Raw genomic sequence first — 23,899 nt, forward strand, 5'->3', positions numbered from 1 at the left:
CTACTATTCTATTCCCCTGGGAGTCTTCTATGCCAACATTTTGAATCCCATGATTCTCTTTCCATCCTAGTTCTTTTGTCTTCATGTACATCAAATCATAACGTCCTGTTCTTTGAAATTCCATAATCTCATTACATATCTTCTCAATGCAGTTGAAATCCGAGCATCTGAGCAGCCAGTTTCCTGTTATTGCTAAGTGAGAACACATGTTGAAACTGTATGAACTCAATAAACCCAGCCCGTTTAGCTAGTGTACAAGCTGAAAGACACCAAACTCAACCGTACTGCACAGAGTGCTATGAACACTGTGAAACTGAATTTGGCTATACAGGTTATAAGCCATACTGTTGCACCAAGCCTCAGTGCTGTAGTGGCTACAGGCAAGGACGTCTATACACTATACTATTAATTATATTCTGTTATGAAAGAAGTGGCTAATGAGAATATTGAAGGCTATTTTTCAAACTTATTGTCCCCAGAATCCAGTTGTGATCAAACAAACGTCATTGTTAATTATTACATATTAAACTGTAGTTAGTTAGTTAGTTAGTTAGTTAGTTATTGGAGAGGGTGGGTTTCCCCATGCATTGAGATCTGTATTGGTCCACTGTGCTTCCCTCTATGATTTCTGCCAGTTTCTATATCCTACCGGTACTGGTGCTTACCATCAGTCCCGCCCAGCCAGCGAGACCGGCTCTACTAGCTGAGAGGTATCTATTATGCTTCCCCCATCTACCAGAGGTATTAGAGACTGCTATTGGGCGGGAAACGTCCATTAATTTGGCTCAGTGACCTCCTTTGGAGATACGAGGTTCTTTTACGTGCCGTAAAGCTACAACACGGGACCCACGGCTTAAAGTCCCTCCCAGAGGACTTGTTCCCTGAATTTTTCCACCCTTAAAAATCTGACAACCTCCGCCGGGTATTTGAACCCGCGTACTACGAGTCATGAGGTGGGAACGTTACCTCTAGACTACGGAGGCCACTTATTAAACTGTATATCAAGATACAAGTTACGTAGAATGCCAAAAATGCTGTTTTAGGATAATTAGAAATGTTTGAAAAGCAGGACATTCTGTCAATAATATGCTTTATGAGAGAATATGGTGGCGAAGAATTTACTGTGGGGAATAATATAATCAAGCTTGCAAATTTTTGTATAATAGAAGTCCCTTGTAAAGTAATTTGTGTTATTTTCAAATGTGAAGAAATATGGTAGTCCATCATGTAAGGAAGCCCGCTAATTTCCTTCTTAATGTTCTTTCAGGAGGTTGCTGCAAACAGCTGCGTTTGTTGAGGAGGTTTCAATGGTGACCCAGGGAAAACAGTGCGTTTCCCACTCAGTATAACAGTCCCCATATAAATCATTGGAAAAAGGCAAGCATGGGAATAAATAATTGAATCTTCCTCAAGGATGGTAAAACTGCCTTTTTTCACCCTCGTCCTTCGCAGAATGGGTGGCGAATGGACATTACTACTGCCCAGTACGTGTGGAAGACAGTGAAAGAGACGAGTGACTTCACACCCTAAACATGAATCAGGGTATTCGTTTGTACTGTGGTTCTAACAGTAACCCAACTGAGGGGTAGTTTGTAGCTGCCCTGAAGACTGGCATCATCAGTGGACTTGCTTCTTGAGGTCTGTGTGAAACTAATTGTGAGGATGATGGCACGACTTGTCTGGATAACCTACGTGGTGCAATCCAAAAGTTCCCAAAATATATTAATAAAAACTATTACATCTTACCTAGATCTTATTCTGCACCATCACCTTCAAAATAGTCCCTTGGGAGCGCATACACCAATCCCAGCTTTTCTGCCACTTTTCAAATGCATCCTGGAAGTCTTTCTTTGTTAGGGTGTTTAGTACTGTCTGCGTTTCCGCTTGAATTTCCTCAACTGTATCAAATCTTCGCCCCTTCAACTTGATTTTCATCTTGGGGAAGAGAAAGAAGTCACATGGAGCTAAGTCTGGCGAGTACATTGGGTGGGGAACAACTGCCATCTTGTTTTTAGCCAAAAATTCCTGCACAGTGTAAGCCGTATGCGGTCGTGCGTTGTCATGGTGGAGTACCCAGTCGTTCGTGCACCACTTCTCTGGACGTTTTCTCATGTTCTCCCTCAAACGCCTTAGAACTTCGCGATAGAACTCTTTATTGACTGTCTGACTAGGAGGGACAAACTCCTTGTGAACAATTCTGTCAATATCAAAAAAAAAAACAGATCAACATGGACTTAATGTTGCTCTTGACTTGTCGAGCTTTTTTTGGCCGAGGTGAAGGAGGGCTCTTCCATTGCGACGATTGCTGCTCGCTTTCAGGGTCGTAGCCATAAACCCAACTTTCGTCACCAGTGACAACCTTCGAAAGAAAGTTTGGATCCTCTTGAAGCTGTTGCTGAAGTTCCTGCAGACTTCCAAGCAATGCTGCTTCTGTTCATTTTGCAGCAGTCGTGGCACAAACTTTGCCGCAATCCTCCTCATGTTCAGTTCCTCTGACAAAATTCGTTGACATGTACCATAACGTAGTCCCAAAGTGTTACAGAGGTCTTGGATGGTCACTCCACGATCTTGCAAAATCAGATACCTAACTTTCATGACATTTTCTGGTGTTTTGCCTGTTGACGGCCATCCCGAACGATCGTCGTCATCAGTCAATGTTCGGCCATTTTTAAAATGCTTATACCAGTTGTAAGTTTGTGTCTGGCCTAAACTGTTTCACCAAAAGCTCGCTTCAACATTTGGTACGTTTCTCCAGCGGTTTTCCCAAGTTTGAAACAAAACTTTATACAGACACGCTGCTCTCTCATGTCAGCCATCGCAAAACCGCAAACTCACGGAAACACAACAATGGAAATACGTTCACCAACAATAAACTCAACCACTCAACTCGACGCCACTTGCCAAACTGATTCAAGAAGGATGTGTGAGGAGACACCTAGCGGTATTCGATGTACTCATAACCATTCGCGCGCAAAATTCAAATTTCGGAAACTTTTGGATTGCCCCACGTATAATCTCTGCTCAGGGCAGCTGTTGCTTCTTCACCAAATCCCTCCACAAGTCATGTGAAGGAAAGCCCTGATGAAGTTCCTGAGAGTTTCCATATTGATCAACAATTGCAGAAAGACATAGGTGCTGCAGCACATACATGCTGGTTCTCAGTAATCTGTATGTGGTTCCGTTGCCATACAGGTGGTTCATGGTGTCAGCTGTGATGCACGCAAGACATGTCTGGCATTTTGTGCTGCTGTCAACCAATACTGTCATATATTTCAGGGAGTACAGTGATACAGAACAGTATCTCACCTATCCTTCTGAGAAGTTGGTGGAGTCTTTTGGTACTTCTGAAACTCTAATGGAGCCTGTGATGGCAGAGGTGGCTCACTTGAATTCAGTGGAACAGCATTGACGTTGAATGGATTAGGTGTACTGGCTGTTCATTTCACAGATGAATAGTAGATGGTACTGCGAGAAGTCCCACAAAAATTTATATTCCTTTCTGGTGTAAGGGAACTGATATGTTGATGACAGAAGCAGTCAGGCAGAGGGCAACAAAGAGACAGATGAAAATCCTGGCACATCAGTAAATCATTAGAAACATAATGATTCTTTATTTTTGCCTTTTAAGGTGCTGCCCATACTGCAGAGAGCAGTTATAGAATTACTGGAAGAATATTTATGCCATCTTCTCATGTGAGCATCATTAGTTGTTTCATAACTTGGAGAAGGTAACATTGGTGACAAGCAGTTAGTTACAGTGCAGCAACAGAAACTAACATGTATTCACATGCTGTTGTCTCAGGCCTCTGGTATTGAGTACTTTGTTCACATCATCATCTTCGTCAACAGTCAGGGATTACGTACAAGAAACCTATTCTGAACTTCAACCCCAGCTCTGCTCTGCTTTGCAAATATGTCTCTGTTGTCTCAGTATATTAGAACTTCACTTTGAGAATATTATTAGGGTTCATTCTGTGCTTCATCATGAACTAGTTATATTTCTGTTCAGATGTTTTCTGACAGACATAGTTCTCGTTTATGTGTAAATAAGAACGAAGTGGCAATACTTTTATAACTGACTTGAAATTTTCAGGTTATCTACTTCATCATGAAACACCAAGTAGCAGAATCAGCATAACGATAAAAAAAAAGTAAAGCTACCCTGTACCAGGCCGTGAAGGTCCACAGGGTTGTAAGACGTAGAGGGTCCCACATTATCTAGACAGTCGGCTCATAGATGGCGGTAAGGTTGTCAGCCTTACACACCGGCCATGCTTTACTCCCCAGGCAAATTATTTAATTAATTCCTGGTACTCATTTCTGTTAGAGGCTGAGTAAATCCCAGGGCCTAGTGCGGCTGGAAGGATTAGGTCAACTGAAAAAATCCAATGACCTCATCGGGACTTGAACCCGCGACCTTCTGGCTTGTAGCATAGCCCCTCAACCAACTACGCTACCGCGTGCCCCAGATTCATAGTATATTTTGTGTTTAAGTTTGTTATCTATTTCTTGGGTAGGAAAATTTAGTTAATAGTATTTATATATTTTATTCAGCTTTTTTTTTATTACTGTGGGTATATTTTTCAGCTATTTTATTATAATGGACATATTCCTTCAGAGGGGACATGCGGTAGCATAGCTGGTTGAGGTTCTATGCTACAAGTCGAAAGATCGCAGGACTTTTCAATTGACCTAATCCTTCGAGCCTCACCATGGCCCTGGGGGTTGGGTCAGCCTCAAACAGAAATGAGTACAAGGAATAAGGCTGACAACCTCACAGCCGTCTGTGAACCGACTGTCCAAAAAATGTTGGAGCCTCAAAATCTCACAACCCTATGGGCCTCCATGGCCTGTTAATGGGATGGCTTTACTTATATCACTTTATGTTTCTTAAATTGTTTTATTATGCTGGCCATATGAGTCTGTTCAGTATTGAACTTATGAACATGTATACATTTAAGATTTTCAAGGTTCATTATATTCCTTCAGTTATTTAATTACTAGTATTTTTGTCATATTATATCCAGTATTGAACTTGTGAGCATGTATATATTTCAGATTTTCAAGGTTCATTACATTTCTTCAGTTATTTTATTATTTTGGCCACATTATTATTTTCAGTATTGAACTGGGAAAGAGGAGGATGTTTTAGGAACATGAGATTTGTCATAGTTCTGCAATTATTCTGTTGCTTTTCATGTATAATTAAAAGCAATCTTACTCATGTTAGCAAGGGGGTATTTCAGATTCTAGAATTTCAGTGTACTACTGAAATTAATAATAAATGAAAACATCAGTATTATTGCTTTCTATACGTTACTGTAACTGAAAACTTTGTTCTCTGTATGTTGTGAGCAAAATTATGAAGTTCAATACAGTATCTCTAATTGAAACAGAATTTTCTTTCAAGTTTACCCAACTTCAGCTTTCCTAATGACAAGTATTCTATGTATGTTATAGTTCACAGTGTCGATTACATTGCAATAATGAGGTGCTAGATTGATTTAAATGAAATGTTCATACTTAGAGGCATGGTGAGACACTTTTTCCTGATACGAGTGAAATGATATTAATCTCGGTTCCAAAAAAAAATGCAGTAAGAATGTCTGCAGTACACGAGGCCAGGTTGCAAATTATTTATTGTTATTGTGAACTAGATGTTCTGGGTAGTGGTGGCCGGGGACAGTTCGCATAGGCCGGTGCTGTGATGGCATCTTACTGATTCTGCTCTCAGCACTGGCAGCAGCTTTTGTGTCAACACTTTCGCCTGAATATAGATGGCAGAATGCTTTTGTGCCCTTTGTGACCTCGTTTTAGGTTAAGTGAAAAGCGACAGTCCTCCAGGGTCTGAAGTGTTTCCTCATAAGTCGCATTTGTTCGAATGTCATGTAGTACGTCTGCTGCATGGCCTTTCAGGGCTGTGATCAAGTACATCAATTTATCCTGGTGCGAGCAATGGTAGTGATCCACTGCGGTCTCAAACTGATGTCAGAATACAGCCCAGGATGTAGTTCTGTCAAATGTTGGTAGTTGGGCCACATTTGCACTGACTCCTGATTCCCTTCCCAGCTTCATGGCCTCGACTACTTCCAACCGAGCCTGTAAATCTTGTTTGGTGGTTTCAGTTACTGAATGGGTTTCATGTATGGTTGCCTGTACCTTAATATCAATTAAGTTGGAGTCTCTGAGGTGATCGGACCCGATGAGAGCTAGATCTTCCTCTGTGTGTGTGTGTGTGTGTGAGCCTACACAGAACAGTACCTGAACAGCGATAGAACAAGAAGTGGCTGCTGCAGCACTATAGACATAGGGCGTGTACCCTGAAAAAAATTTTAAAAATTTTGAAAAAGAAAAAGAACAGAAAATTTATAGATATTTTAATTTGGATTGAAGTTTTAAAAAAAGTGCCAATTTTAGAAATCAAATTGACGCGTGTAGGTTAACAAAGATTTTATACATACATACAATTGGAAAGACTGGTGATTTTAAATTTTAAACTACAGGCAGTATAGCAGCTACATAAGAATACACACCTGATGATGGCCATTTAGGGCCGAAACATGTAGTGTAGAGGAAGGGAAGAAGAAAGAACTACAATTAAATTGTTGTACTTAAGACGGAATTTGTCTCATATATATTGTTACAACAGACTGGTCAACTGCGCGGGCTACCACAAGGGTGACAAAGTGTGGCTCTGTCGCCCAACCAGCAGGAAGGGGATATCGCCCAATCTCCAATCTTCATGGGAAGGCCCGTACAACTTAGCCACTGGAACTAATGATGTGATATACAGCAGAACCCTAGATCGAGGTTAATGTTCATACACCTGGACCAGCTCGTACCTCATTAGTGAGGCGCTGGTGACAAGTGACCTTAGAAGGGAGCCATTGAAGAGTTACAACCGTGAGAACCAAGCCACGGAAAAGGAAGGTGAGCTGATCACAGACATCAAAAACACTGCCCTTGGAAATGGAAGAAATGGCAAAATGCCTGTCAGCCATATGGGATAAATAGCCTTAAGGAGAGAGCAGTGTAGCAACAAAAGTTGTTGCAAGTGATGTTCTCTGTAGTACCGCTCCCAGGCTATATGACTCAACTGTGTTCAAATCATTTTGTGAGTGCAGTGCAATTTAGTACAGTGGATTGGAATTGGTTGGTGAGCAAGTTAGTTAGATGACTGCTTCGATTCAGTACGTGTATATATGATCCATTGCTGTTAGAAGCTAGTACCCAATGCACGGGGGTAGTTCGGGAACACACAGTAAGGCTGTGTCCACATTAGCAAGCCGAGGTTCGAGCCAAGCTTTGAACCAAGCCCAGTTGCGAGCACATGTTATAACTTTCCATGTGAGCCAAACGTCATCCCATCGTGAGCATCTATGCGAACTGAACCTCATCCCATTGTGAGCATCTATGCAAGCCATTTAGTTCAGTCGTGGATAAACAAGTGATGGAAGTACATACCCATTGATAACAATAGGCTGAAGTTAGCTGCTGCAGCATACATCTATCTTCATATGCAGGTGGGCAGAATACAGTGGTAATAGTATGCTTGCAGATCTCAAATTTCAAGAAATTAGTGGTCAGTATAAGAACTTCTCCAGGATGTCACCCATGGATTTTGAATATCTTATGAACATGATTGGTCCCAAAGTTGAGAAAAAAGTACACGTTTTAGAGAGGCAAATAGTGTGCAGGAAAGGATAACGGTGACTGCCGTTTTTGGCTACCAGTGACTCTTACACAAGTTTGCAATATCTGTTCAAGATATCCAAACATGCCATCAGCAAAATAGTGCCAGAAGTATGTGAGGCACTTCTTGCATCTCTGAAGGAAAACATCCAGATTGGAGTTTATGTGTTATTGAAAGAATCTTTTACTGCAGGATTATTTATTTTCTTTATTTCACCAAAATGAAATGCAATGATGGAAACTGAAAGTAACAGTTTGAAGTTAAACAAAGCAATATTAAATAAGTTCTTGCAGAGAAAACTTATCATCAGAGGAAAGGTCAGGCAGTGGGGGGTGTGTAGCAGCAGTGGTAGCGACAGAGGAATGGAAGCTGGAGAGGGCTGTGCTGTTGAGGAGTCGGGGAATGCGAGCATACTTGTGCCTGGTGTGCATTTAGACTTTGAGGATTGTAACTGGCAGTGGAGTGGCTGGTTTGCAAGGGAACATTTTGACCTAGTGGTTGGGTTCAGATGTTGAAACCTGAAAGATGCTGTGCCTGCTTATACAAACCCTCTCTGCATTTAAGAAGATTCCAAATATCTCATTTGTATGAGGCTTCTAGTCATATTGTCATATTTTCTGGGCTTAGTACCAATAAGATTTCCGAACTTTTGCGATTCGTTATTATTTTCACCAGCTGAAGTGCATGACTTCAATAGCTCAAAACCTACACTGACATTTCTAGATTCGTCTTCTTTTCTCTTTCGTGATGGACCTGCTTTTTTGGAAGACGGGATATTGGATGTATTGCTATTTCTCTGGCTCTCTTACTGGGCTGTTGCTTCTTCATGCTCCAGGTCTTTCTCGTTTCCTTGCTCTAGTGAAATCTGAAATATAATTTTTGGTGGTCTAAATAAATAGAAGTTGTCAATAACATGTACAAATATTGTTATAATACCCGTTCGCGCAAGGAGTTAACACTGAGAAATGGTGGTGCTGGCTAAGGCTAAGGTCTTTGTTTACAGCTTATGTGAACAGAAAGCACAGTTGGGAAGGCGGGGAGTAACCATGTACAGTCAAATTAAGCGTGTTTACAACGCTAGTTCCCTTCTCTGCCGGCGGTAATCCCGAAGCGAACAGGTATTACAGTCATACAAACAAATTCCGTCAACAAAGCTGTTATATCAGAATTACTTCTTTCAAGTGCCATATTTATACTTCATTGTACTGAATATGGAGGTATTCACAAGGGTCTATTTTTGCATTGTAGATACCATCAACTGAAGAAGGCTGGCTAAAGATCGCTAAAGAATTTGATGAAAAGCGGAACTCTCCCCACTGTCTAGGGGCTTTAGATGGGAAGCATGTCATTCTGCAGACTCCTGTCAACAGCGGAAGTGAATACTTCAATTACAAACATGAATTTAGCATTGTATTTTTGCTGTGGTAAATGCCAATTACAATTTTGTATAGTTGATGTGGGATGCCAAAGTAGAATTTCAAATGGCGGAGTTTTTAAAAACTGTACTTTGTATAAGACTATTGAAAAATGAGAGTTAAATGGTCCACAACCCCAAAGTTTGGATGGAAGAGAGAAAGAAATTCCCTATTTTTTTTCTTGGAGATGAAGCATTTGCACTCAGTCAGCATTTAATGAAAGTGTTTCCAGGAATGTATCCTGCAGATTCAAAGAAGCGAGTGTTTAATTGCAGGGTATGCAGAGCTCGCAAAGTGGTTGAAAACGTGTTTGAAATATCTTCTTCTGTGTTCCGAGTACTGAGCAAACCACTGCTGCTACAGCCAGAAAATGAAACTCTCAGTGTCATGGCCGTCGCTCACCTGCATAACTTCCTGAGGAGGAACAAGGAATCCTTTAACCTGTACTCACCACTAGGAAGTATGGATTATGAGGTAGAAGGCAAACTAAAGCCAGGGTCTTGGAGGAACGACAATAACGAGAAGAGAACTTCCTTACTACAGCTGCAAAGAATTCCGAAAAGGCCCCCAAGAACAGCAATGGAAATAAGGAATGAATTGGCAGATTTCTTTACCAAAGAAGGGAAGATTCCATGCCAAAATCAACATGCTTGAATTAGTTCGGAAAATATGAGCGAAATCGTGTGCAGCTCCAGCAAAATATGACAGAAGAACAGTAGCTCGACGTATTTCCTTTGTCACTTTTTTTGTGAACCCGGGCCCACATGGAGGAAAAAAACAGAGATCCGCGTCTCTTTATTTTCACCTATAATTTTCCTAACCAACTCTGCGACATCAATTTTATGAATGCATGCTCAGTACTATTCTAAAAATGTAACTTCCCCATTAAGTACAGAAGGCAAAGGAAAAGAAAATGGTAAACGCATGAGTTCTTAACTTACACTGCTTCTAGTTTCTACTGGTTTGTCTTTATCCCACAGAAACTACAGCCGCTGAAAGGCATACCATTAACTTTTGTACACTTCCTTGGCACCTATATAAACTTTGAGACTGTGTTGTAAATATTTCAGATCATATACAATCTCTGGTGTATAGTTTAAAATAAATGCGTCTTACCTCCTGTGGCTATGCTTTTTTTTTTTTTTTTCCATTTCCGCCTTTTCCCTTCGTAGAGATGCAAGGAACGCCGTAATTTTCCTTCTGCATGTTTCGGCATCTACTCCCATTTCTCCTGCCACTTCTTCCCACGCATCATATCTCCTTAACTTGTAGTGCTGTGGGTGTTTAACATTCCACAACATTTCTTGCTTTTCGGAAGCACTTACAATTTACAAACACTTCTTTTCTATCCAGTCCTAACTGAATCAGGACTCGCACTCATACTACTGCGACCATGCCTTTCAGTTTGATGTTCGGCTCGCCACGCCGTCCACTGCAGTGTGTAATTACACCACGAACTTCCTTTGATGTGACGGCCAGAAACCGACAATGGTTCCCGCTGCGTGTACGTGTATTTTGCTCGCAACGAAGTTCGACTCGCAGTTATGTTCGCCAACTATGGACGTGTTTAACGCTCGCTAATGTTGACGCGCCTTAGGATGAACGTGTGCCGTTAAGGCGTTACCTGGCAACGGCTGGTGAAGACAGTCTCAGAAGACTTAGTACCTGTTGCGGTGAACTGCTGAGCGTGTGAATTAGCGATAGCGCTGTAAATACTGGTTGTTATGTTTTGTAAGTTGACAATGAATTCAACTACCAGTCCAAACGCCGTCTGTAGTCTTTCATACACGCGACAGTATTCATACTGTATCCAATACTTTGAGGGAAGGGGCCTCAACACTCCTTGCCCTTTGGTTGCGCCGTCTGCGTTTGACATCTGTCTTTAAAAACAAGTGTCATCGCGGCAAACGGGCATTGAAGAAACCTCTGGGATACAACCTAGGTTTGACCATCTTCCCATTCTCAAATACAAGAAACATTTCAGCGTGAGTCATCTTGCTAGGTCAGAGTGTGTTTAGCGGCTGTTTTAGATACCTGCGAGACACCTATACCAAACTTCTCCAATTTTCTTGCTTTGTGTAACGTGTCACACTTCTACTTGATCTAGTGTTCAATTCTTTGAATGGCTGGGGTTTCAAATTATACCAATATGAATGAACATAAGCTGCCAGCCCCAATATACGTTTTATCCACTGAACAATCCAATCGCCATTTCTAGGCTACTTATGTTGTGTCACCGCCCTCTTCCTTGTGTTCTGTGTTGACCCTACATTCGGCACCACTTGTGACTGCCTTTTGCCCGACTTTTCGTCACTTATTAGTTCTTTACCTACTATTATCCCTTCCTTGCGGTGCTGCGGCTCGCCCGCACCTAGTGTCTGGACACCTCCACTGGAGTCACCGCCCTCCTTCCTCTTCTCGTGGATGGCGAGAAGTTAGTTGCGAAGGGAAGAGAATTGTGGCTGCTGGTGCTGGTAGGCGAGAGTTCGTTTCCTGTACTACAATTAGGTGTCTCGCAAGTAGGGAAAGACGGGAGTATCTGGGGTTCTGCTCTGTAATGGGTAGAGATGACTTCTTATCCCGGGGTCTTACGAGTCTGGCTCGGCCAGGGCAGGAAGATTCTTACACTATAGTCATATACACCACTTCAGACTTTTGCACTTAGTAATTATTTAATTCACTTCCGCTCACTGAATACAGCGGAAACTCAAATGGTTACACTTAATTGTATTTAACTTTTAATACTTTTACTGAAGGGACGTAGTTGTGATTTTGTGTCTGACTTGGCCGAAAGTTGAATGAAGACTCCTCGAGGTGGAATGCACTCTCTCTCTCTTCTGAGGTCCACTCTTCCAACCTGTGCCATTGGTTTAGTTTTCAAACTAGGAGGTTCCCTGAATTTATGAATTTCCAAACATGTTGCTTTGCTATGTGATTCTGTCATTTGCTGACCTGACGCTAAGGTTGACAGCGACTTGATGCACTACGATCAGGGGATGAGGCTCCGACCCTCATACTTCTAAGTTACAGCTGTTCCAAGCTGTCAGCTCTCAAATTCTCAAAGACTTTCCGACTCTGCTGAAACTGCCAGAATTCCAGGAAATGTACCAGATATTACTTCCTGTTCACGTAGCAAAACTTGAACTATGTCACATCTGGGTGTAAGAGTTGGCTATCTGCCGGATATGTTTATATTTTTGTGATATTACCTTAATATAAACTTAATTAATACAAAATAATCCACCAAATTATTATGAACGGTTACAGTTGAAAATATAAAAGTAGGCCTGTAACATCAACTTCCTGTCTGTGTGTGTCCTCCGTCCCCTTTTGAGTACCTGAAGCAGTCTTTATGGACTTCTATATATATCATGACACCTAACCCCATCCCAACGGAATAATTCATAAATATACCATCAGTAATACCAACATTACAGCCTTTCAAATTGTTGAAAGAAGACTCTAATATCGCTTGAACGCCTGTATGAATCTTCATGAAACTTGGTATGCCAGAGTCGGTCTCAACGGTGAGCTACGACTACAGTACACATACTGTAACTACAGTTTCTTTCTACTATCCGTATCAGATACGAAAGTTAAAATAAAAGGAAAGTAGATTAGTTCTTCTCAGAACTTCTTGTTAAGTATAGAATACCATAATGTCTCATTTCTCTTGTATTGACGCCTGTATCAACATAACCCTCGTTTGAGATGGATGGAAATATAAAACATGCAAGCACTAAAATAATTTAGCATGTTTTAATCTTAATTTATTATATTAGTGTGACTGGCACTAGATATGCAGGTGAGTGATCAGCTTCACGCCCCGGCTGATTTACCCCCAGTGCTGGTGGGATATAGTTACATTGTCGTTGAACAAATAAGGGCTTAGTGACCTACTACGGATCGAGGTTGTTACTTAAAACTGTCCATTGATAGATTTAGACGAGAACTCTCATTTGCATAGTGACACAAAAAAAACGACGACATCCTTGACACTAAGGCCAAAATTCTGCAAAGTCTGTAGCTTGTTTGGACACACTCTCATGAATCTATGCCAATCCAGCTGATGTACCCCGCAGCTGTATTGATTACAAAACCGGCACTAGCCTCGCAGAGGGGGCCAAGTGGCCTTGTCATACTGACTGATGCTCTGTATTTAGACTCAGGAAATACGTGGCGTCAAACACGTAGTGCTGGCGATATTCGTAATCTCTATTGATAAGTAAGAAAGAACGCAGCGTTGTCTTGAAATGGCATAATGTAAATCCTAATAACGACAGAGCAAAATATATTTGTATTGTAATGGAAATAATAGTATTTTAAGAGCAAATAGAATGAGGTAATTAGATGGTCATATTAAAATTTCACAAGGCTTTGAAACACCTTTTCTACGAACCCGTCTATGAGGTAGAAGGTGAAAATCAATCGGCAAAGACGCTGCAGTTTAAAAATGGCATACATATTTCAATACACGTTTTTCCTGGGAAGACAGTTTAGCAGAAAATTACGACTTTACACGTCATCACACATATTTCAGGGGGGGGAGATCAAATCCAATTCATCATTTACGATCACCCTACCATTGGAGGTCTTGTAACTCGGTAAAAGAAAGATATCATGAACTGTGATATTTACCTACGGATCAAGATACACCATTGATGGGCCTACCTGAGAATCGGTGAATATTTTGCGTCTCCCGAAATCGAATCGGTCTTAATTTTGTCCTACATGACTGTGCATTACTACTGGCCTCCAGTCCAACTTCATCCGCTTCAAGTATTTGAAAATCAGTACGAAGTCCTACGGCTGGTAATGCTGGGCTCCATTCAAAGATTAACGGTGCTCCAACAACGACCCAGTAAGAGAAAGAGACAATTATATTGATCGACAAAATCTGCACTTTACATCCTACATATAACATACACATTCTTTTGTGTTGATATAGTACAACTGATTAGAATAATTTTCAATACTTCGAGCCCTGCATTAACGCAATAAATTGTGGAATGCTGATAAGAACACAAATATTTCATTATACAGTTCAGTGATCCATTTCGGTGCGTAATTTATACTACTGCAGATTCCCACTGCGTTAAATCTGTCATGTATAACGTCAGAGATCAAAACTATGTAATTTTTAACAAAGAAAACATTGCATACACAAATGTAGGTATGTTTATGATCTTTCTCAAAGCGAAAGTCCATATGCCTGTCTTCAGTTTCTAACTTTTCACCATGTAACTAAAAGCTAAACAGTTATTTCGGGGCGCCGCGTACTGTTGCATTCTACAAAAGAATTGCCTCAACAGAAGTCCGGTATTTTCAATGATCTATTATTACAACACAAAATTCCAGGGTCGTGCGCTATGAGGAATTACTGTCATTGCCACTTCGTAGAAATAAGGACAGTGCACTAAAAGTGATTGTCCTGTGATACGTCAGCCTCACATCTGTAACAAGTCGGATCCTAATTACTCTTGCTTCTCGGCCCCCTTTGCCTTGGAGAGACCATAAGCCTAAAGTCGGAATTCAGCTAGAAAACAGCGGAACAACCCCACGGAGATCGGGAAAATTTCATTTGGCGAAATAGTTCGTGATAATAAGAAACCTTACTTCTAATTAATAATAAAAAATGTAGAAGAGTGAAACGACAGTCACAGCAACGTATATGCAAAAGCGACAAGAATTAAATAAATTATACAGAGTCAATGAAAAGGCGTATATTCTTAAGCACCCCCTTCGCATGCTCCTGCCACCACGGAACAGCTAAAGTGGTACGTAAGTTCCGCCGTGATTTAAAAACCTGAAGCTCTTGAGCATTCGTGAGGCTCTTGAGGCAGGCCAAATGTGAAACAGCAGCTGAGAATTTTGTAACCTTATACTCTCGTTCCCTGTCCAGTATGAACAATTATTAGAGAGCTGTCAGATATGAGATGGGCTCTCTTATACTTGGCTGAATGAGATTTTATTCAGTTTTGTTCAGCCCCTTCTGGAAATTTCTAGGATGCGTCCTTCAAAATATGCCAAGCATGCTATCCAGGTTATCATTCGTAACCATACCTTCATTCGAAGCTGTTGTCCTATGCAGATAACAAAGCAAATAGACAAGACAACACCATTTGGAAAGGACCTTATGGACTGCCACTGCAGAAAACGTAACCGCCTGCTGTCGAAAATAAGAATATATATGTAGAGGTCTGTAAACGCCCATTTAAAGCTTTAAAACAGATTTTTATATATACAATAAGTTGCATTAATGTGATGTGTCAGAAGTATCATGCATACTGTGAACATTTCACGCGTACATATTTATGTACACAAATTTACTACATGTTTAGGCAAGTGGTAATGGTCTTCAAGCAACAAGTCGTGCATATACAATATGCATATAGGATACTGGTGGGAAAGCCAGAAGGAAAGAGACCACTGGGAAGACCAAGGCGTAGGTGGATGGACAATATTAACATGGATCTTAGAGAGACAGGATGGAATGATATGGATTGGATTGGTCTGGCTCAGGATAGGGACCAGTCGAGGGCTCTTGTGAACACGGTAATGAACCTTCGGGTTCCATAAAATGCTGGGAAATTCTTGAGTAGCTGCAAATTCGGCGGCTCCTCAAGAAGGGCTCAGCTCCATAAGTAAGGAAGTAAGTATATAATATATATATATATGTAATGACAGAAGATAACAAAATAATAACATGAAGAAAGCAGTCTTCTGGGATTTGGCGCCGTGTATATGTGGTGTTAACCGACGTTTCGGAGGAACGTATCGCCCCCATCTTCAGGGTTGAAGAAAAAGTATAGGTAAATCTGCAAGCGACAACACCGTGAGACNCATGGCTACTACTGCTATTAGTACTATCACTACTGCAGTTACTAAGTTCATATTCTGTTCTTCTGCTAGCTGAGTGTATAAACGAAGGGGGAATTTCTTCCACATTAAAAGTCATTCATTAGTGTCTAAGTCAATAAGCCGACGTGACTAGTCAGCGATTAACAGTTATTACTAATAAATACACATTTACGTAACCAGTTTTGGGAGTTATTTTTTGTTAGTTCTTAAAAACACTTAATGGCTATTTTATGTGTTTATTTTAAACATTAATAGTTTCAGATCTCCAGTCAGAATTGTGCTATATGAATTCCTGGAGTTGCATCTGTAACAGACATTCGATAATCCATTAAATATGTACCATTTCTGATAAAATCATAACTTATGAAACAAATTGCATAGTTTAATTGCATACCCCTTCCGCATTTATTACGAAAATCTATCGCCGTATGATCCTGATCTTTCTGAGAGTCTTGTAAAAACAGCAGTGATCATGAAATGGAAATCGTGGCTATTGATCGGTTGTAGGAAAGTTATTACTTTTATTACATTCCGCCATTATTCCAGTTGATGGACTAGATCAGCCAGTATAGCGATATGGTACGGCCGAGGGATCTGGCTTCGATTCCCGACAGAAGCAAGAGATTTAGCTGCCCGCTCACCCCCACGTAATGTCGAGATTAAGAATAAGTGGAGCGATGTCTTCACTTCTCAGTAAGTCTTCATGGTGACATTTTTAAGTAATTAAGCACAAGGACAACTTTACCTCTACGTTTGTTACCCGGTAGGTAACGGCACCATGAACTTCGAAAAGAATAGCCAAGCACACAGTATATCTTCAAAGAATTTACCATGAAACGTAATATGTGTGTATGCATAGGTACACGCCTAATAATATTGTTTTCGTATAGAAACTGAAATACATCTCATCTCCTTTGTCGATGCATATGCACGCCGCTATAAAGTTGCTTTATTTTCATCTTTTCGTATCCAAGATAGGAAAAGGACGTTGTTTCATAATGTTTCCTAGGTGATCTCAGTACGGGTACGAAAGCTTAAAAGACACTCATTATATGAACATAAGTAGTAACTGAGGGAAACTGCACTAATGAATAGCATATAAAATGCTCGCATTAGTTTGCCTCTTATGAATTTTCGATAAAGGCAGCATTGTCAGTTGAAGTTCTATAGTAAATTTAAAGCTTCTTTATAACGAATCTGACTCCTCCAGAATTAGCAGTTAGGAGAAATTCCGTATCACCCCTGAAAAAAGGTTGTTGGCTTAAACTAAAAAGATTTCTAGAATACAAATTTTTTTCCAGTCAAAGGTACTAATCTTTATACTTGAAGTAAAGATTTCTTTAAGATACCCAAATTCCCATGGTTACATTCCAGAGGTTTCGAAGAACGAACTTTCCCTAAGTCACATTCCCATCATTAAAGCACCAAGTGATTCATCACTATACGACCTTAACACGGCTATGCAGCTTCGTCACATATCACGCTCTGGGGGGACTGCCATGATTATCTCAATGTATTTATTCTTTTCGACGAATACTGCAATTCCAAAATGAAATGAATGCTGTCATAACATGGGACATGTCGCCACGCTACTATGATTATGTAGGCTGGATTTTGTACCCTGTTAGAGGCTAGAGAGTCATTTAGTTTGAGGTCAAAAGAAAGTTAGTTACCTAGAAATCCCGAGGAAACTGTGAACGGATTATATAGGTAATTGCCGTCGATCTTACAGCTTGCAGTTTCGAATGAATGCATGTGGATGCATATTTATGAAGTAAAGTGATAAAATATTTTATCTTTAGTGCTAAGGTTAATAAAATTTTTACAAAAGAAAAATAAATTTGAATAGTTAATCGTAGCTGTATCATTAGCATATTTGTAGAACTACACTTACGTTCTTCTTCATTCATAATGAATTCTAAAGAAGGTGACTTTATTTTATTTCCTGACTTTAAAGATTTATTTTGTTTAGAATTTCGTTTCATACCGTTGTCTCTGCGCGCAATGTGCTTCGGGTTTTAGAGGCGACGCAATGGAGTCCCGTTCGGTTGTAACCGGTGAATGCATCGCCGGCGAGGGGGGGTGAGATATCGTTGCCAGCCGCTTAGCATAGGACCAACGGGTCCAACCATTCGTGTGCATGGAAAGACGTGAAACAGTTGAAGTCCGAGTCTTGTTTCTATTGCACAGGCGTTTGGAAGCTCCGGAGGAATATACATCCAACCACCACCTAATGAATTAACAATGATTTTATTATTTCTAATGCGTAATCATATATAATATTCCAATAATCATTCAAAAAGCAATCATCCAGTGAAACTATGCACAAATAAGTGATTTTTTGTTATATAAACTCGTTGCACGAGACACCCAGTCTGTGTGGCTTGGTTTTCAACTACACATAATGGCCCTCGAAATTGAAAGTGTGAATCCCCCGTCGGCAATCCATCTCAAAGATGGAGATGAAAAAAGGTTTGCATTTTAACCAATGTTCCAAATATTAAAACATTTTGGAACGAATTATTTTTTTAATTTTAGATGGGATTTTATGAGTTATACCTCATGAATATGTAAACTTGGTTTTTTGGGGCGTTTATTTTAGTTATAATTTACCAAGGTTTATTTCTCTCGGAGAGGACAGGGAAAGTTGGTGGTAAAGTCCGAATCAAAAAAGATGAAACAGAAAAGGTAACGACATCATTCTTAACCATAGGAACGGTAGCATCGATGATGAAGCCGTTGTACATACAATACGTGATAGGAGCAATGAGTGACGCGGCGAAGCGGACGCCATTTGTGTGCCAAGGCCTATACAGGACAGTGCATGAAATGGCATAACCTGCTTTGCGGAGTTTATTCAAGCTTCTTCAGTCTCATTTCATGCATGCATGGTTCATGGCTATTAATGTCTTCCTAGTTGTTTTATATATTATGTTTCAATCTTGTATTATTTACAGAGTCAGAATTCATTTTCTCTTTGATTTTAACATTCTATGAGGCTTAATAGAACGCTTCTTGGTGCAGGGATATTGAGTTACATAACCATGTAAATATGACTTGGTTGGCTTGCTTTCTCGCCTGATGCATGGACAACCCACCTCGACCCGAGTACTGTGTTTGTGGCCGTGTTTTGAATTTTGTTAGCAATCCGGTATTTCGTTAATCGGCCTGCTACGTCACGGAGTTGCTATGGGGTTTGTATCCTAGTGACGTTGCTACAACAAATTAGTGATAGCTATTGCCCAGTCAAAAATATCGACCTCATATGAAAGTTTCTGTAGCTTGACTTTCGAAAGAGAGCTGACGTCACTGCCCTAGTTTCTGTTTCATTTAAATTGTTTCCCAACTGTATACTATACTGCTGCAGTTCAAATTTGTAGAATTTTAACACTGACGTCATAGCCTTCGAAAATTAAATTTGCCTTGTGGAAGCAGAATGCAATTCATACTGCTTGCTTACATTATGAAAATTTTGCTTTTAACTCCTCCAGACACCGGAGACCCAATGCGTTCAAAAGTTATTAAGATTATCGAAGCGAATCATAAGTAAAAAATTATCAAATTTGCAGGATAGAAAACTTGGCCCGGGTGACCTTTACCGTAGTGCCCGATCGTTGCCAGAGAAATGCCTTTGTGCTAGATATATCGCATAAAGGACATATCCATTTTGTAAGACAAATGCAAACGTGATTTGACATAAATTGTATACTTGTTGGTTGTGATTACGTGTTTCTGTGTGTGTTAGCATTGTGAAATGTGATGACGTGTTCTTTCCTAACGCTACTACTAGTCCTAAAAGCATACGTAGTTGATGCGGTAGGTCTCGTTTTATCGACGCACGGTTCAGCTGCTATTGAAAATGGCGTATGTGTGGAATATTGTGTATAATTGTTGCTCCGTCAGAAAGAGGCCGACTGAGGGAAATGAATAGTATATTAAATTGCTTACATATGTATGAAGCAAAATTTTTATAAAGTGGATATACCATTGACTTTCATATTACATTCTGAATTGTGTTAAGCATTGTATTTTGAATTTGATTGCCTTTGTCGAGCTCTAGAGCGTTAGGCCTACAGCTGTTTATATGCCAAATTGTAATACATTTGAAGATAATTGATCTTAGTGATTCCCTTCCTTTGTATCGCATTACTTTCCGTGAATCGAAGTACGTGTATGTGATCTCTTGCGTAGAACGATTAGGTCGCTGTTGACACTTTTGTGTTTGACACTGTTAGAAACGTTAAGGAAAAGAGGTTTCTGCAAATTGTACCTGCTATACGACTGAATTAGTATTGTGAGAACTAGTCTGCCCTGTGTAACTTCTCAACGAGCTTGCGCATAACTGCAGATATTTGCGACAACAATTATTGGATTAATTAGACGAAATTTTCTCGCCACTTCAGTATACAGCACATTGTATTAGTATAATTCCATTTTTTATACGTTAACGTGCCATCAAAATGAGAACCTTGTGGTTTCTCCACCCCTGAATGTACCGCAATAACAGACATATGCATGCACGCATACATACGTACATTTCAGAATTTGAAATTCACATTTCACACTTATCAGGTTTATCGTAATCTTGTAGACCGTCACTGGATCATTTAAATATTTCGAGAACAGGCAGTAAACATAAATGCACAGAAGATGAGCAACATCTTACTGGTTATTGTTTACTGCGCAAATAGCAGTTGTTTTAAGTAAAGGTATTTATCGCTAGAATGTTAATCATCGTTAATACAGTTTGTGATCAAAATGGCACTGTAGTTTGGATATGAAGACCAAGGTTGACTGGTGACCCATTCTCACTTTTGAGGATTGTTACTGTTATATAGTATTTTTTGGTTTGTTAGCGAAGTAGGTAAATGCATTTTTGACGTGATGCAAGTAGATAAGTGGAACAGGATGTTTCGGAAAGGATGTGAGGAGTAACCGACAGACATGGGATATGTCGAGTGAGTTAAATTAAGGAATGGTAATGTAGCAAGAAGAAAAGAACACATGAAAGAACTTCCCTTTTTTTGTGAAGCTATTTTTTTCTTTTATGAATTTATGTTATTTAATCGAATTTCGCTGATATCATCCTCTTGTAAGAATTGAAGAGGAATCACAGTAAAATCTCAGACAAGTTAATTGAACTCAAATAGTGGGGCAAAGTATAGTCCAGGAAAATCGGTACTTAATCTCTCTGGACTAGCAGCTAAATATCGAATTTGCAAGAATTCCTCTTGGAAGAATGTGGATTGAAATCTCCACAACCATTTTGCTCGCAATATTTCTGTATGCTAGAATAAGAGAAGCTTTAGTAACAGCTAAATTTTGGCAATTATTTATAGCCATTTTTTTTTCACAGGATTAGCCAAAGTATTTTTTTTCAGCCCAAAAAATTTTCTATAAGTACTTGCAATCTAGAAGTTGTACTCCCATATAGATTTGTCAGCATTTCCTCCACTGTGACTGAGTGTCGATATTTAGAAATTCGATTATAGGCTTCATTTAGACGTTAATAATGACTGGGGACAGTGGCGTACTAGGTACCGCGTTTAGGAGGCGGTCCGGTTCTGCAAGTCAAGGCCTGGCTGGATTAATGGTATCTCGCCCATTCAACGCGTAAGAAAGACGAATGATTAAGCCCTGTGAGGAGCATAAAATGGCATGACTGTCAGCCACGAATCTGATATTCCAATACAAGCTTTGGTTTGTTAAAATTAATGGATTTATCATTATAAGAAATAATTGTGTACTATAACATAGTGTGTGCCGGGGGGGGGCGGAGGAAAGGAAGTATCGGTGGTAATGAATTTGACTGGAAACTCCAAGATAGCCACAGAAGGGGTCCATACCATTTGCTGCGTTGAGTCTATAGATTTTCCGGTACGCCTCTGACAGAAGGCCAAGTTAGATTGGTCTGTTGTAAATTGTATGCAGTTGTGAACTCAAAAATATTTATTTTTATCGTAGGAAATCGGTTAGTAAGGAACCTGAATTTAGATGTTGTTCTTCCCGAATTGCAATTCAGATTTAGTTGCGGCTTATATTTCTTAATGAGACCTTTGCAAACTTTCGTCGTTGTTTGCAAAAGGGAAACTTTTTTGTTTCTTTCGTTTCACATCGTATGCTTACCGTGAGTTTAGTGTATTTTGTGGGTATAAAGGGCTTTGGTAGGAATTATTTTGTATTAAGACAGAAGATAGAAGAAACGTCTTAGAAACCTGCTGGGTCCATATTTAGTGAATATGGAAGCAGCAGTTTCCTCCGAAACTTTGGTACCAAACTACACGGTGTCGTGCCCCAGAAGACAGTAATCTGAATTAATATCTTACCAATGATGGCTTTGGATCCACATTTGCAAGGTACAGACAAAATAAAATGTGGGCAAACCATTCCATTCTACTTTGAATTATGACCTTTGCTGACCAGACTGTAGGCTTTAGCCGGATTACAGTTTCCCAATCAGCAAAACAAGTAGGATATAGCTATATCGCTGAGATCTCATCTTTTCCCTAGTTATTTGATCCTTGTATGGCTAACAAAATGTTCTTAAAATTGATATTTAGTGATGTTTCGTGTTATGATGCTTGTTTATAAAAGTTTTATTTTCTGAAATAGTTTCGCCGATTATAAACTGGCATTTAAACAGAAGCGTACATAATACAACCGCAGGCATGCACAATGAATGTTTTTACTCGTAATTGATTGCAAGGGTTATACATTTGACATTTTAATAGTGCAGAAGTTGGTTCCTAGAATCGTCTTGGTGTTAAGGCAATGAACGCACTTTTCGTATACACCGAAATGGACGAAAAACACGTATATCTCACAGAAGAGAATGTTGTAACGTTGATGTGTATGAACATTGCGCCATAATAGTGGACTGTGACCCGGTTAAAACACATCATCCGAATGTCAAAGAATGCGTGAAAGTGTAACAATGCTCATTTCATCAAAACAAGAAATAGTTGCAGTACTGTATCACCGCAAATACTGATGTATACTGTTAGCTTTTCATTATGGATAGTTTCTCATCATTGGCTTCTTTGATGTTTGAAAGTCACTGTTGTGAATGTCCAGTAAATAAGTCAAGACTGGTTCCTTTTTAACAGAGTATGAATGTATAATGGGTGGGACCGCGACCTACAGTGATCTATTGTGCTTCCTCAACAGAGTAAGCCAGTTCAGAATTTTCCAGGTGATCTGTAAGGCGTTTTATATATTTTCCCCCTGCTTTCTTGCGGTATGGATACCGTTGGCAAATGGAAAGAGCCCGTTATTAGAACATTTTGAACCTTCAGCCACATGTATTTTGCAAATCATGCAAGACATTTAAAGCTATATATCTTTTCCATCCATTCGACTAATTTTAAAGAAAGGATGTTTTGTCTGTAGCCGCTCCGAATTGAAATGTTTGTCTCGATCGTCCCATGACTGTGTCGACGTCGGAGGTTACATATTATGCACTTATTAAGTTTGATTGAGCATCGTATCCGCAACTGTTGAGAATCGCTTTCAGAAGTGCGTTTTCTTTTCTTGAGATATTTTCTCGTTGGAATAATTTACATTAAGATGTTTCGCATTTATTACGTTAGGGTTAATTTTTGAAGTTTTAAACCAAGGAAAATAGTAACAGCGGCTTGCTGTGAACCAATGACTCCTTAATTTTTGCCGCAATGCATTCGCCCTGCATCGACATTGACTGACAGACGCACAAACGGATGGCGAACGTTATTCGGGGACAAAGTTGAACAAGGAGGAACTCGCAAAAGGAAGCAATATGACCGTTGGTGTGGTTTACGCATGTATAGTGACGTATGGTCGACGGAAAATTATTTCTTTTTCTTCTTTGGAGGCGGGGGTTTGGACGCACCTGCATGTTCTCTAATGTGGACACTCACGGAATGTCTTAAAAAGGCCTGTTACATAATCAGAT

The 23,899-nt window shown here is 39.9% G+C and overlaps 1 protein-coding gene and 2 long non-coding RNA genes across 11 annotated transcripts in view; 2 read left to right on the forward strand and 1 right to left on the reverse strand.

Moving 5' to 3' along the window:
* Positions 1 to 10,043, forward strand: part of LOC111870441 — a 23,853-nt gene extending 13,810 nt beyond the window's left edge. For 3 of the 4 annotated variants that reach the window (XR_004513667.1, XR_004513668.1, XR_002843849.2), the window contains one exon: positions 1,268 to 1,758. This is a non-coding gene — a long non-coding RNA (uncharacterized LOC111870441). Of the gene's footprint in view, positions 1 to 1,267; positions 1,759 to 8,941 lie in introns of those variants that run through there. The other variant, XR_004513669.1, reaches the window with a different exon arrangement.
* On the reverse strand, positions 7,886 to 11,401 carry LOC117282791. The gene is made up of 2 exons (XR_004513666.1): positions 10,225 to 11,401; positions 7,886 to 8,558 (listed from the first exon to the last, which is right to left on the reverse strand). It is a non-coding gene; the product is annotated as an uncharacterized LOC117282791 (long non-coding RNA).
* A 6,579-nt stretch (positions 11,402 to 17,980) lies between these two features.
* The window catches only part of LOC111870443, a 78,789-nt gene continuing 72,870 nt past the window's right edge, over positions 17,981 to 23,899 (forward strand). Inside the window, exon 1 of one of the 6 annotated variants that reach the window (XM_023862745.2) lies at positions 17,981 to 18,441. In XM_023862745.2, coding sequence (XP_023718513.1) covers positions 18,374 to 18,441 — 68 coding nt within the window. In that variant the 5' untranslated portion in view covers positions 17,981 to 18,373. The other 5 variants (XM_033753847.1, XM_033753848.1, XM_033753849.1 and 2 more) reach the window with 5 other exon arrangements.

The sequence above is a fragment of the Cryptotermes secundus genome, unplaced genomic scaffold, assembly GCF_002891405.2.
Source record: "Cryptotermes secundus unplaced genomic scaffold, Csec_1.0 scaffold1558, whole genome shotgun sequence".
NCBI lineage: Eukaryota > Metazoa > Arthropoda > Insecta > Blattodea > Kalotermitidae > Cryptotermes > Cryptotermes secundus.